Source organism: Pleurodeles waltl, chromosome 9 (assembly GCF_031143425.1).
Source record: "Pleurodeles waltl isolate 20211129_DDA chromosome 9, aPleWal1.hap1.20221129, whole genome shotgun sequence".
NCBI classification, from domain to species: domain Eukaryota; kingdom Metazoa; phylum Chordata; class Amphibia; order Caudata; family Salamandridae; genus Pleurodeles; species Pleurodeles waltl.
The window spans coordinates 958,033,162-958,048,822 of NC_090448.1; the positions used below are offsets into that span (position 1 = coordinate 958,033,162).

Here is a 15,661-nt window from a genome sequence, read left to right on the forward strand (position 1 = left end):
GAGGGGTCTCTAATCCCACCTGCCTGACCTGGCCACTCAGATGCTCCCAGGGGCCTCTGCACATCTTGTTTTCAAGTTGGCAGAATCAAATGGCCATCTGGAGGAGCACTGGGCATCACCCCTGGGGTGGTGATGGACAGGGGAGTGTTCACTCCTCTTTTCTTTGTCCAGTTTCACGCCAGAGCAGTGGCCGGGGGTCCCTTGACTGGTGCAAACCGGTTTATGCAAGAAGGGCACCAAATGTGCTGTTCAAAACAAACTGGTGACTTGGGGAGGCTAGCCCTCCCAAGCCTTATAACACCTATTTCCAAGGGGGGGTTACTGCCACCCTCTCCCACAGACAGTCCTTTGTTCTGCCTTCCCCTGCTTGAGTTGGTCAAGCAGCAGGAGGTCAGAAACCCGCCTGAGGGGTGGCAGCAGCACAGGCTGCCCAGAAAACCCCTAGAAGATTGGTAGGAGCAATCCAGATTGATAGGAGCAATGCTGGGGGTCCTCTAAATTGCCCCCAGAGAGCATGGATTCACGCAACCAGTACTGGCAACAGTATTGGGGTATGATTCCAACATGTTTAATATACCAAACATGCCCAGGTAGGGAGTTACCATTGTTTAGCTGGACACAGGTAGTGAGTGACCTGTGTCCAGTACACGGGTAAAATGGCTTCCCCGCACTTAAACACTCCAGTGCAAAGAAACTGGAGTTCCTAGGGGCACCTCTGCTCATGCAGGAGTGCCCTCACACACACAGACCTGCACCCTGCCCTTTGGGCTGGAAGGACCTTCCATAGGGGTGACTTACTGTGACCTGGTGTAGTGACCTGTGGTGAAAGGGTGCATGCACCTTTTCACTTAAGCTGCAAAGGCAGGCCTGCAGACACATTTTGCATGGGCTTCCATGGGTGGCATGATACCTGGTGTAGCCCATGAGGGACTCATGGTGTCCCAATGCCGTGGGTACCTTTCATGACATATTAGGGACCTATAAGGGGCACTAGTGTGCCAATTGTGGAGTGCAGAAAGGTCCTAGGCAACCAAATTTGGAGGGATAGAGCACTATCACTGGGGTCCTTTTTAACAGAATCCTAGTGAAAACAGTCCATGCACACTGATGATAGGCAAAACATGGGGGTAACCATACCAAAAAGAGGGTACTTTCCTACACCGGCAGGGGTATGACTAAGAGTGTTGTGTGGATGGTTTCATGTAACATATTTCACACAATTGCAATGAATGCCATATGGAACGTCATGTCCAAAAATGTCAATTAACAAATGAGCAACTTAAATATTTAGGAAGAATCAAGTTCAAGAGATTGGTTTCATGAAAAGGCTCGCTTGTACCAGGTGTTCACTGAACTACGTTATTGTAGTATGCCTTGTGAAAATCACTGTTGTGGAAATTTATGCAGTTTGAAACATTTATGAAGTAATTAGTATTTTTTTTCTTTTATTACTTTTCACAATGAAAATATATTTCTCAAACAAGTCTTTCCTTCCGACAGCAACCTTCCCCCAGCCCTCCCCTCCCAACGCCCCCGTCCCCCAAACTCTATAGATGAATACTGAGTAAATACTGGGGTAAAATAATTGGTGGAAATTTCTACCCTTTCAGCTGTTTGTAAACGTGTATTTTTCAGGTGCCACTTAGGTGTGCTGAAAAGGATTGGAAATGACTTGGCAAATCTTTGTGAATTAGCGCTACGTAAAGAGTGGGTGTTACTATATACTCAGTATTTCTGACTTCTCCACTGACTCGCTTATGGGAATCCCACTGGCAAAAAAAAATTCTTAAGCTCTAACTGAGGAAGCCTAATCACAGATATGTAGATGAGAAATATAGTTAATCTGTTTACACCCCCTTCGAGCTTTTTGATTGAGGTGTAAATTGCATCTCTAAATTACTATCAGCACCTGGAATAACCTATTCTTCACTTGTCTGTGCTCCTTCCTTGTTAGTGCCTCTAAGTCACTTGCATATCTGCCAGTACACCAGTGTTCATAACGTTTAAGTAGTGAATAAATCAGTTGGACACAAGTGTGACAATTCATGTGTTAAATGACAAAAATGTTTAATTTGGTCTGCATTTTCAGTTGTGTTTTCTGTTTATTTGGGGTGTTTATTACAAATGCATTGACAGTGTGGCATTTTTAAATCATTTGTGTTCTGTGATATTAGCATGATTTGTTTGGGAAAATCTAAGGTTTTTGTCTATTTTATGCCATTTACCCCTGTTTAAGTAAGGATTTACTGTCTTACAGGGAAAAACTAAAATTGAAAGAACGAGAAGAAGCTTGGGTTAAAATAGAAACTCTAGCCAAATCAAACCCAAAGGTATCTTCTGACTACATTTTTTTATTTATTTTATTGTGGTACTATTTCTCGTGCATAAATAAAACCACAGTGTTTTCGTAAGCTAGTGGCTCTCTAGGTCATGAACCTGTTGCAGACATTCCTGTACATCCTGCAGCTTTCAATCCTAGTAGGAATTCTACGTTGCTGTGATCTTTTGAGGTACTTTAATTGAGTTAGCTGAAAAATATTGTTTATAGCTGTGCGAGTCTGTGGATGCTGTAAAAAGCAATGTGTTTTAAAAAATACTGTCACCAAAGTTGATAAATGGAAAAGGTCCCAGATTGTCTCCTCCTAAATTAATCAGTTTTGAATGATGAGTGTGCATGAGGAACATTATCTACTTGTAGTTTACAAGTCGTCTTCCACTGTTTATAAGTAACTCAGCTATCTGATAGACTTCTAGCTGCAGATTCCTCCTTTTTGGAAGATTCCCAGGTGTCCGAATGGATCCGGAAACTTTTCAGCGGGACCTTTGCATGCCAGAAGGTGGCACCTTGCAGCTCAGCACTGATGCCATTTAGCTCCCGAAATGACGTGTGGGTCTATATAGGCACCACTCCTGTACGCAATTGTCAGTTTTTCTTTCCGTGCCTCCAGATGTGAATCCAGAGCTCCCTCTATTCTCTCTGAGACATTTACCTCGATTGTCAAAATAAATTTCTGCAGTGTGCAAGGAATGTCATACCACCTCGACCCCCCACAAAATGAAAAGCGTTGCAGATTCCTCACCTTAGAATTTCCCCCAGGCGTGAGCCTGGATCCGGAGATTTTTCTTCGAGCAATACCCTTGCACGTCAGTAGGTGGCGTCGGTCGACTCCACAGGCGTCGTTGGCATCGTAGTTGCCGTGATGACGTCGGGAGTAGTATATAGACGCCACCCTTGCGCAGTGACATCAGTTCTTTTCTTTCCGCACTAAGCGCTGATCCGGAGAAGAGCTACCATGGTCTATTTTTCACCAAATTCGACGTTTTGTCGAGTTTTTGTGTGAAATTTGGTGTGTCGAGGATTTCCACGAAGACCGGTGGCTTTAGAATTGGCATTGGGCCAACCTCCAATCCCTCTCCCTTCCTCAACTAGATCTTACAGTAGTAACAGATGCTTCACTCCTGGGATGAGGCGGAGATCAGAAGTCTCTGGTCTCTGGCAGAGTCGGAACTCTACATCGGTCTTTTAGAGCTCCGGGAGATACGACTTGCATTGAAAGCATTCCTCCCCTTTCTAGTGCAGGTGTTTACGGACAACACTACCACCGTGAGGTACTGCAATAAGCAGGGTGGAGTGGGGTTGTGGACCCTTTGTCAAGAGGCTCTACACTGGCACATCAGGACATAATCCTAGTGGTTCAACATCTGGCAGGCTCTCTGAACACCAGAGCAGACAAACCTCGGCCGTTGATGCATAGTCAGCTACGAATGGCTTCTCCATCAGGAGGTGGCGCAAAGCCTCTTTTAACAGTGGGGAGAACCTTAGTCCACAGAGAACGTGCAATGTCGGCTGTTTTGCATGTTTTACTTTCCAAGGTGGCACTCGCTTGGTGACGCTTTTCGTCTCAGTAGAACTCAGGCCACCTTTATGCCTTCTTGTCAGTACCACTTCTGTCTAGAGTTCTGAAGATCATCAAGAGCGACCAGGCCCAAGTAATGCTTGTGGCTCCAGACTGGCACGAAGAGTATGGTAGTCAGAGCTACTCAGCGTGGCTATGGATCCTCCAATCAGTCTGCTGCTTCGGGAGCATCTTCTATTGCAGAAGCAGGGGACGGTTCTCCACCCGAACCTGTCCAATCTTCACCTTCATGCGTGGAGATTGAGTGGCAGCAGTTGACAGCTTTCAACCTTCTGCCCGAAGTCTGTGATGTTATTTTGGCAGCTAGGCATCCCTCCACCAAAACAGTATAACCCGGTCTTTGGCATAAATTTGTGGCATCAAGTCTGTTGATCCCCTTTCTGCACCTCTCTCTGAGGTCCTCTTGTTATCCTTTCTTTGGCCCAGCAGGATTCTGCTTTGGGCACTTATAAATGTTACTTGTCGGCTATCTCATCCTTTCTTAGATTGCCAGACCAACCTTCCTTATTCAAGTCTCCCATTGTTGGAAGGTTCCTTAAGGGACTCACCCAGGGTTTCCTCCGACCCCATTCGTTATTCCCCAGTGGGAATTGAACCTGCTCCTGACTTAACTTGTCTGTGCCTCTTTTGAGCCGCTGCACAATTGTCCCTTGCTGCTCCTCACAATCAATACTGCTTTTCTTATTGCCATCACCTCTGCTCCCAGGTTGAGTGAACTTGAAGCTCTTGTCTTCCAATCTCCCATTTATGTCTGTCCACCCTGACAAAGTGGTGCTTCGTGCAAGAGCCTCCTTCCTTCCTAAGGTTGTTACACCTTTTCATTTAAGCCAATCCATCACTTTATCTGCTTTTTATGCACCCCCACATCCTTGTCGTGAAAAGGAGAAACTCCATCGTCTGGAACCCAAAAGATCATTGGCGTTCTACCTCAATCGTAGTAAAGCTTTCTGAGTGGATGATCAACTCTTTGCTGGATATGTGGGTGTGAAGAAAGGGAAGGTGGTTCAGAAGGGTGCCATCTCTGGATGGGTTCTGCTTTGCGTCAAAATGTGCTACACTTTGTGTAAGGAAATGCCTCCTTGGCATGGTTACTCCCTGACTTTTTGCCTTTGCTGATCCTAAGTTATGATCTGAAAGTGTGCTCGGACCCTGCTAACCAGGCCCCAGCACCAGTGTTCTTTCCCTAAACTGTACTTTGTCTTCACAGTTGGCACAACCCTGGCACTCAGGTAAGTCCCTTGTCACTGGTACCCCTGGTACCAAGGGCCCTGATGCCAGGGAAGGTATCTAAGGGCTGCAACGTGTGTTATGCCACCCTGGGGACCCCTCACTCAGCACATGCACACTGCTTCACAGCTTGTGTGTGCTGGTGGGGAGAAAATGACTAAGTCGACATGGCACTCCCCTCAGAGTGCCATGCCAACCTCACACTGCCTGTGGCATAGGTAAGTCACCCCTCTAGCAGGGCTTACAGCCCTAAGGTAGGGTGCACTATACCACAGGTGAGGGCATAGGTGCATGAGCACTATGCCCCTACAGTGTCTAAACAAAACCTTAGACATTGTACGTGCAGGGTAGCCATAAGAGTATATGGTCTGGGAGGCTGTCAAACACGAACTCCACAGTACCATAATTGCTACACTGAAAACTGTGAAGTTTGGTATCAAACTTCTCAGCACAATAAATGCACACTGATGCCAGTGTGCAATTTATTGTAAAATACACCCAGAGGGTATCTTAGAGATGACCCCTGAAAACATACCTGACTTCCAGTGTGGGCTGACTAGTTTTTGCCAGCCTGCCACACACCAGACATGTTGCTGGCCACATGGGGAGAGTGCCTTTGTCACTCTGCAGCCAGGAACAAAGCCTGTACTGGGTGGAGGTGAGAAGCACCTCCCCCTGCAGGAACTGTAAAACCTGGTGGTGAGCCTCAAAGGCTCACCCCTTTTGTTACAGCGCCCCAGGGCATCCCAGCTAGTGGAGATGCCCGCCCCTCCGGCCACTGCCCCCACTTTCGGCAGCAAGGCCGGAGGAGATAATGAGAAAAACAAGGAGGAGTCACCCCCAGTCAGGACAGCCGCTGAGGTGACTCTTACTTCTAGAAATCCTCCATCTTGTGGATGGAGGATTCCCCCAACAGTAGCCATTGGGACTCCCGCAGAACCTAGGAAACTAGATTCCTGCAACCTAAAGAAGAAGGAAGACTGCTGACCTGAAGCCCTGCAGTGAAGACGGAGACGACAACTGCTTTGGAACCAGCCCTACCGGCCTGTCTCCCAACTTCGAAGAAAACTTCAACAGCGACGCATCCAACAGCGACCAGTGACCTCTGAAGCCTCAGAGGACTGCCCTACATTCAAGGACCAAGAAACTCCAGTGAACAGCAGTTCTGTTCAACCATCTGCAACTTTCTTGCAACAAAGAAATAACTTAAGGACTTCACGTTTCCCGCCGGAAGCATGAGACTTTCTACTCTGCGACCAATGCCCCCTGCTCGACCTGCAGAAAACCAACACTACAGGGAGGACTCCCCGGCGACTGCGAGCCCGTGAGTAGCCAAAGTTTACCCCCCCCCCCCGAAACCCACAGCGATGCTTGCAGAGGAAATCCAGAGGCTCCCCCTTACCGCGACTGCCTGTAACAAGGGACCCGACGCCTGGAACCAACACTGCACCCGCAGCCCCCAGGACCGGAAGGAACCGAACTCCAGTGCAGGAGCGACCCCCAGGCGACCCTCTGCCTAGCCCAGGTGGTGGCTTCCCTGAAGACCCCCCGTGCCTGCCTGCATTGTTGAAGAGAGCCCCTGGTGTCCCCATTGCTTTCAATACAAAACCCAATGCCTGTTTGCACTCTGCACCCTGCCGCCCCTGTGCCGCTGCCTGCTTTTGCTTTCAGGGTCTTCGCTCTGGCACACCATTTTTAGTGTTCTTAATGGCTCCGCTCTATGTACGACCATGATGTCATAACAGCGACGACGACGGACGCAGAGTCAACCGAGGCCATCTGATGGCGCGCAAGGGTACTGCTTGAAGAAAAATCTCCTGATCCAATCTGATGCCTGGAGAAAATTCTAAGGTAATGAATTTGCAAATAGAATATGTCTCTACCAGATAAGTCGTTACTGAAGGTAAGTAACTTGTTCATCAGTGGAACCAGACTTCCAGCCTGTGGGAGGACAAACTCAGGTTATCACAAGCTGCACACCAATCTCTCCCATGGTGGTGTCAGCAAAACAATCTCATGGTGGAGGGGGGGAAGGGGTACCACTTAACCAGGAACCACCCACTCAAACACTGATTACAGACGCATCCCTTCAGGGATGGGGAGCCCACTTGGGTTCCTTTCACACTCTGGGTGTGTAGTCAGACAGAGAGAAAATGTATCACATCAACATTCTGGAGCAGACAGCAGTCCACCTGGCTTTGACGTCTTTCTTTCCAGCACTCACGGCCAACTGCATTCTCATACAGGTCGACAACTATGAATTATCTTAACAAGCAGGGAGGTAGTCATTCTGGACCTCTCTCCCAAGAGGCTCAGACTATCTGGAAGGGGCTAATAGCCACGAATCTCACGACAACGGCCATTCATCTGCCAGGAGTTAAAAACGAGCAGACAGAGAAAGTCAGTCCTCGCACCTTCCAAGACAGTCACAACGGAGTTCTGAAAGATGACGTGTAGGAAGCTAGCTCTTTATATAGTGGACCAAATTGAGGTACACTGTGCAAGGAGTCCAAGCAATCCCCAGAGGTATTACAGTGGCCCAAATGCTCTCTGTTTGGGTAGTGTGTTAAAACATTTAGGCATGTGTTGCTTCACTCTTCCGAATAACAGAACTATGCACTTCAGGATAGTCTAGGGCACAATGTGAAACACTCTCATACACCTTAGTAAGTAGAATAATCAAGTTTATTTATGAGGCAAGTTCTTATATAGCAAAACTGACCACACTAACATATCATGAAAAATAACATGAGAATAACTGTGAGAATAAGTGCATATTACACACACACACAATATGCTTAAATGCTTATAAATTGAAAGGCTTCACTGAAAAGAGATTCTGCATCCCTCCGCCGCACACCAAGCCGGGGAACCCAAATCGACTGGCGCAGGGAGTCTCATTCGAGACAATCAGTCCTCCTGGCGTTGCGTCCAACCCAGAAGAGAATTTCTAAACCAGTCCATCAGGGCTCCTGACCTTTATAGTATTTACTAACGCCCATGAGTCTTTTCTAGAAAAAGACCCCCTCCTTTACAAATTGTGCAATCGGCGGTACCTTGTTCACCCTTCGAGACGTCTCCTCGGAACGGGCCAGGTTCCCAGAAGAGGGTTCCAAGGTGAAGCTTGCATTCCTCCTTGAGTACAGGCACATCCCCCTGTTGTCCTAACTGATAGCTTGTGGAATGTAAATAGCGCCCTCCGTACCAGGCAGATGGAGCGAAGTTGAGCAGAAAAACACCCCACTCTGCAGGTTGCCGAAGTTTGTGGAAAAACACAGAACAGTGCTTTACGCACAGTACCAGACTTGACAAAATGGAGTCGTGAGCCAATGTAAAATGGAAGCACAGGCCAATGGTCCATAGTATATTTCATTGCCCTTACCCTGCACCATTGTTCACCTTGCACGTAGTGCATGTAGCAATACAGCATATCAGAGGGCAGTGCTAAGCATGTAAGGCGCACACTCATGCAGTAAGTGAGTTGCTTGGTAAAGAAATCCAAGATCAATTTATAAAAAAAACACATACTTTTATGTAAACCTTTATACCAAGATCACTGGAATCAGGTGAGTTTTTTCTGAGTTATTAATTGTTATACTTTTCCAAAGTTGACACACTGCAGTTTTTGGAATCGTAATTTTATCATATAGGTGGAAAAATAGATACTGCTTACTGGTACTTAGCAACGACTTACAGGACCAATCTTCTGGAGTCAAGGTAAGTGCGTGGCCTGGTGTTATTACCTTATATGAACTCCAGGTATCCCCTATTAGTGAGATGTAGTCAATGTCTAAGAAGCCAGGCTCTCCAGAGGTAGCTGTGGATGAGCATCCAGGACTTATCTAGGAGACGTGCAATGCTTATGTAATACCACTGTAGTCACACAGCACTTACACACATGAAAGAATCACACAGTGTTACAAAAATAAAGGTGCTTTATTATGATAACACAATTACCAAAATACTATATGGGGCAATACTCCAACTGAGGTAAGTAAACACATTAGCATCAAAGGCAATAGAAAACAGTGAAAGCAATAATAAATACCGAAGGCCTGGGGGGTGGGGGTGGGTGGGACAAACCATATACTAAGAAAGTGGAATGCGAGACTCGGGCACCCACCCAAGGAAGTGGAATTGGTAGAGGGGAGCTGTAGGAACTAGGAACCCCAAAAGATAAGTACCAGAGTGCCCCCTAGTGACCAGGAGAAAAGAAGTAAATACCTGGTTCTCCCCAAACCCACCAAAAGGACTTCAGAAAAGGATAATGGAAGACTCGGACAAGACTACAAGAACCCAAAGGTGTATCCTGGTAGAGAAAGACCTGGAAAAGGAGGGGACAAGTCCAGTTCATTTTGGAGTGTCCTGTGGTGGCAGGAGCCACTACCCACCTCTGTGGATGCAGGACCAGGTCGACAGTGGACGAAGACAGTCAGCAGTGCACCACTGGAGCAGCTGAAGAGTTCCTGAAGTGATGCAGTCAACGTCCCATTCCAGAAGAAGGATTGCAGTCGGTCAGTGGTGTGGAAAAACCATCAACAAGCCTTGGCAAAGGCAAATGCCATGGAAGAAGAAATGCAGAGCTGCCGGGGACCCGCAAGGTCCATGAGGACTCAGCCCATGGAGGGGAGTCCTGGGTGACCGTCAGCAGTGAGTAGAGTCACAGGAAGAGGAGGCAGCCCCCACAGGCAACCCACAGGGAGCAAGCACAGGACTCACAGTGAGGCCCAGGCAGCACACCTTGGAAGGATGGACTCCTTGGAAGGAGTCCCATGTCGCAGGAGCAGCACATAGAGGGCTGTGCTTTGCAGGGAAGAGTGCTGGGGCCTGGGGCTTCACATAGCCCCAAAGATCCCTTGGAGGAGATGCCAACAAGCCTTGATAGCTGCAAGAGATGCAGTGCACGGGGTACAGTCCTGCTTGAAGTGTCAATGGCTTACTGTCTCCCAAGTTGAACTGCCGGAGAAGACCAAGGGGACCACTCCAGACAACCACCTGTGGTGCAGGATCAAAGCCGCTCTGGAGGAGAGGAGATCCACACAGCTGGTCGTCGTTGCAGTTGGTGCCTGCAGACGCAGGGGAGTGACTCCTTCACTCCAAGGGATATTACTTCATGCTTTTTGTGCAGACTGAAGATTTGACGCCCTCAAAGGATGCACAGCTGGGGAAATGTAGCGCTTGATGAAAGGAGCCGTGGAAATAATGCGGCAAAGCAGAGTCGTCGCTGTGGATACAAATTGTCGGTTCCTGAAGGGTCCATTTGCAGTTCCAGTAGCCAGGAGGTGAAGATTGTGGAGGAATCATGCTGGAATCTTACATGTTGAATCCGAGGACACACCCAGGAGGTAGACCCTAAATAGCCCAGAAACGGGGATTGATCACCTAGCAGGGTGACCAACTATCAGGGGGGGCTGTGATGTCACCTGCCTGTCCAGGCCATTCAGATGCTTCCAGAGGCATCTGCCCATCTTGGTTTCAAGATGGCAGAGTTAAGTGGCCACCTGGAGGAGCTCGGCACCACACCTGGGGTAGTGATGGGCAGGGTAGAAGTTTTTTCTGCCATCCTGGGCTTGAGCTGGTCAAGCAGCCGGAGGGCAGAAACCTGTCTGTAGGATGGCAGCAGCATGGGATGCCCATGAAAACTCTGCAATCTGGTAGAAGCAAAGCTGGGGGTCCTCTAATGAGCCCCCAGAGTGCATGGAATCGTACAACAAATACTGACAACAGTATTGGGGTATGATTCCTACATGTTTGATACCAAACATGCCCAGGTTCGGAGTTACCATTATGTAGCTGGGCACAGGTAGTTTCCTGTGTCCAGTACATGGGTAAAATGGCTACCCCGTACTTATGAAGTACAGTAAAATGGAGCTGGAGTTTGTAGAGGGAGGAGTCAATGGACATTCAACCTATTCTTGAGGTCATGGACCATAAGCAGAGGAAAATACAGTCCCAAAAGGATACAGGGACAATTATTTGCTCTCCTCTTCCTATAACCAAAAGGAAATTGTCATTCCAAAATGTTTGGAACCTGGCCCTTCACAGGCGAAAATACATCTGAGAAGGCAAAGACAGTGCATCAGCCTTCTCCACCACACTCGCCTTTCCTTTCCACTTCACCACCACCTCACACTCCACCCACACAATTTTCTGCATAATCACCTCTTTCCTCACACAGGGATTATATGGGTGATAATCCTTCTAATATGGATCCATGAGATATGTACGATTCTGATCCAATCTCATCTAACAACCCTGATCTATATCCCACAAGGCCATCTTAACCTGAATACACCACAGCTTATAATCAGGTAATTGCCAGAGCAGCCACATACCATAATGTGCAGATGCACTCTGAGTCCATAGAGGATGAATTCCTATTCGAAACCCTTTCCTCTACACATTAGCAGTACCAATGTTTGCCAATGTTACCAGGCATGTTAAAACAGCCTGATTATATTTTTAAAGAGCCTGCAAAGGCAAGGGTACTAACACCTAGGGTGGATAAAAAATATAAAGCTGCAACATTAGATCCAATTTTCATATCACAACAATTGCCACCGGATTCCATTGTGGTAAGTGTAGCTAGGAAAAGGGCCAACAGTCAATCCACAAGGGATACTCCCCCTGGTAAAGATAGCCGCAAATTTGATGAAGCAGACAAAAGAGTGGCAACTCAAGCTGCAAATCAGTGGAGGATTGCTAACTCATAAGCTCTTTTAGCCATGTATGAAAGGGCTCATTGGGACGAAATGCAGGTGTTCCTTCAATACCTCCCTACAGAAAATCAAAAAAGGGCATAGCAGGTAGGAGCAGAAGGGCAAGCTATTGCCAACAATCAGATTAGAACTGCAGTAGGTGCAGCTGACACCGCAGCTAGGGAAATTAATACTAGTGTGATGATCAGAAGGCATGCTTGGTTGAGGTCATCAGGTTTCAAACCTGAAATACAACAAGCAGTCCTTAGCAAGCCTTTTAATAAAAAGCAACTATTTGGACTTGAGGTGGATATCACCATTGAAAAATTAAACATGCATTTGCAATGCAGTGGGTCTAGCGTTTATTCAAGTTAAAGCTATTAGCGTTGTAAACTCCTAACCGGACTTTTCTTCCACGTAAACTGAACAGTAAAACAGTTTCACATAAGGGAGCCGACGGCCGCCATGAATGCAAATTAAACGCACAAAAGTAAACAGAAGTGCGCTTGCAGTGAAACATATTGGCAACAGTGCAATTATACATATAACAGAGTCGATGTCATGCATAAAGCGCTCGACTACTGCCCAGCGAGATTACGCTGCCTATGAAATAGAGAAAAAGTTATCCAGAAGCCAAACAGAAAATATGGAGCCTCTTTTGTTTTCAGTAGTTGGCCGTGCGCTCGAGGAGGGCTAAACACCGGAAAAGGCATGACATATGCATGCCTTTCACTAATGAAATCAAGCAAATTGTAAAAGGTAAGCCCACAAACCAACCAAACTGATGTGCAAGATATGGGCGCGGTTACAAGCCCGTAGATAGATACCAACAGGAACAGAGCACTTTGCGCTCTACCCTAAAAGGGACTCCGATACAGCAAAGGCCATGGGTGCCCTTTACACAACACCTGTTTGGGGCACTGTTTCATAAAAAACACAAAAAGGTACGGGGCTCACTCATAATGAGGAGCTATACCCAAGGTAGATTTTCCTGGAGCTCCTTAACCTCACTGGGTTTATGACTGGTGAGTAAGTGCTGTGAAGTGGTGATGGGGGTGGTGTTTCCTTTACGGACTATGTGGTTTCACACACTATATAGTGTCATGCTTCATCATTTGACCACCTAGTCCTACCCAGGCAGGACCGTGCCACCTGGGCGGACTCAACCTCACCGTTAAAAGAACGTAAATTTTTTATTTTCTGGAAATTGAGGGATCCAGCTAAGCTAGGGAAAAATATAAAAACACCTAGGCAGTTACTAGTGTGCAATCTACACTTTTAATAATGGTGTCTGCTGGTGTGTTAAAAGCAAGGATGGGACACCTTTGTGAGAACTAGGACACACTGGGTCACCTATCTAAAAATGGCCAACATGTTTCTGCCCTCTACAATGAGCCAAGGAAGGTCTGGGGGCAATCTTCAGGGCCTAGGATCCCTTAAAGTCATTTTCATTGCAGAGACAGACATCCAACACTCAGTAAGAGAGTGGGTAAAATAAAGTGAGAATTAATGTGGCCTACCTGAAGCGAGGAACTTCCTAGCGTAGGCCTAAAGGAACAGAAACGTAATTAACGTTTTGTGACACACAGCACAGCAAAACACACACAGGGGTGACACAGCAAGCCAAAGTCATGCAATGTAGAAGAGTGTAACATGTATCTTCTTTTTCGTAAACCTCAATTCAGAGGAGGTTTTAAAACCCCAAACAGCAGAGGCCTCTACGTCCCAACAAAAAAAGGGACAACAATATTATTCCAGGGGATCTTTCCGGGGTTCCTATAGAGGACACAACTTCAGAAGTAGGGGCAAATCCACTGCCACAAGAGGTGCCTTCACCTCATCAAAGCAGTGACTTTCTATCCATCCCCCCGCAGCACACATCTCCTGTGGGAGGAAGACTGCAATATTTCCACCGTTATTGGCAACAAATCACATCAGATCAAAGGGTACGGTCAATTATCCACAATGGTTATTGCCTAGAGCTCAATTCCACTCTACCAAACATTCCCCCTCGTTCGCACAGGCTTTCTCTCAAACACATTGTGTGGAATCTCTTCTACTCCAAGGTACAATAGAGGTAGTACCCATCAGTTAACAAGGAATAGGAGTATAGTCTCTATACACACCACAAGTACCTGAGATTTGTAATTGAAGGAAAGCACTACCAGTTCAAAGTGCTACCCTTTGGAGTAAGAACAGCACCAAGAGTATTTACCAAATGCCTAGCAGTGGTTGCAGCATACCTCAGAAGAAAGTGCATACACGTTTTTCCTTATCTAGACGACTATTAAAAGCCAGTACCATTCAAACTTGTCTACAACACACTCAATACCATACACAGTCTAGAGGTTCACAATCAATTACCATAATTCTCACCTTCAGCCAGCCCAAATACAAGCATATCTAGGAGCAATTCTGAACGCCCACAAATAATTCAAGTGTTCCACACTCTCATATCGCAACTTCAATACAGTCAAACTTACACTGTAAGATTTATCATGAAACTCTTGGGAATTATGGCATCCTGCATATCAATAGTACCCAATGCACGTCTAAACATGAAACCCCTGCAACATTTTGTCTCACAGCAATGGTCTCAGGCACAGGGTCAATTTCACAAGATAATGTTGTTTGACCGCCAAAATTACAACTCTCTGCAATGGTGGAATCACACCAACTTATCAAAGGGGCGGCCATTTCAAGACCCTGTGCCACAGACCATAATCGCCACAGATGATAATCACCACAGATGCATCAATGACAGGTAGGGGAGCCCATCTCGACAGTCTTACACTACAGGGAGAACTCAGGCTAGCAGACTTACCACATAAACCACTGGGAATTGCTAGCAGTGTTATTAGCAATCAAATCATTCCAACCACAGATCACACACTAGACAGTCTTAATAAGAATAGAAAACATGAGAACAATGTATTATCTGCAAAAACAGGTGGTGACACACTCATCCCAATTGTCCCGTCTAATAAAAACAATTTAGAAGTGGGCAGTTCGCAATTGCATTCACCTACTCGCAGAGTACATTCCAGGGATACACAACCAACTAGGAGACCTCTTAGGCAGGATGCAGCAGCAAATACATGAATGGGACATTCACCCTCAAGTGATCAAACATTACTTTCACATGTGGGGAACACCAAACATAGACCTTTTCGCAAGAAGCGAAAACGCAAAATGCCCAAACTTCGCATCCAGGTACCCACGACCTCGATCCAAGGGCAATGCTATATAGATCAATTGGTCAGAGATATTTGCTTACGCTTTTCCCCCCTCTCCCTCTAATTCCATTTCTGGTCAACAAGATCCGGCACACTTCCCTCACTATGATACTCATAGCTCCCACGTGGGCACGTCGACACTGGTACACAACGCTATTGGACCTATCAGTAGTACCACATCACAAGCTCCCAAACAGACCAGACCTATTGACTCAAAACAAAGGTCAAATCAGACATTCCAGTCCCAGTATGCTCAACCTGGCGATTTGGCTCCTGAGGTCATAGAGTTTGGCTATCTACAGCTTCCATCAGAATGTATGGATATTCTCAGGGAAGCACGTAAACCCACAACTAGGCAGTGCTATGCAGCTAAATGGAAACATTTTGTGTCTTGCTGTCAACTAATAAAACATTGATCCACTTAAGGCGTCCGTACAGGATATTGTATGCTATTTGTTTTACTTACAAAACGCAAATCTTGCATATTCATCCATTAAAATTCATTTAACAACAAAAACAGCCTACCTTCAAAATAGACAGCATATTGCTCTGTTTAGAATTCCTGTCATGAAAGCTTTTATGG

General features: G+C 46.5%; 1 protein-coding gene across 3 annotated transcripts in view; it reads left to right on the plus strand.

The window, feature by feature from the left end:
• Window positions 1-15,661, plus strand: part of PPP2R5C (protein phosphatase 2 regulatory subunit B'gamma) — a 1,141,542-nt gene that overhangs the window by 1,027,921 nt on the left and 97,960 nt on the right. For all 3 annotated transcript variants that reach the window (XM_069208343.1, XM_069208345.1, XM_069208344.1), the window contains one exon: window positions 2,258-2,330. In XM_069208343.1, coding sequence (XP_069064444.1) covers window positions 2,258-2,330 — 73 coding nt within the window. The remainder of the gene's footprint in view (window positions 1-2,257; window positions 2,331-15,661) is intronic.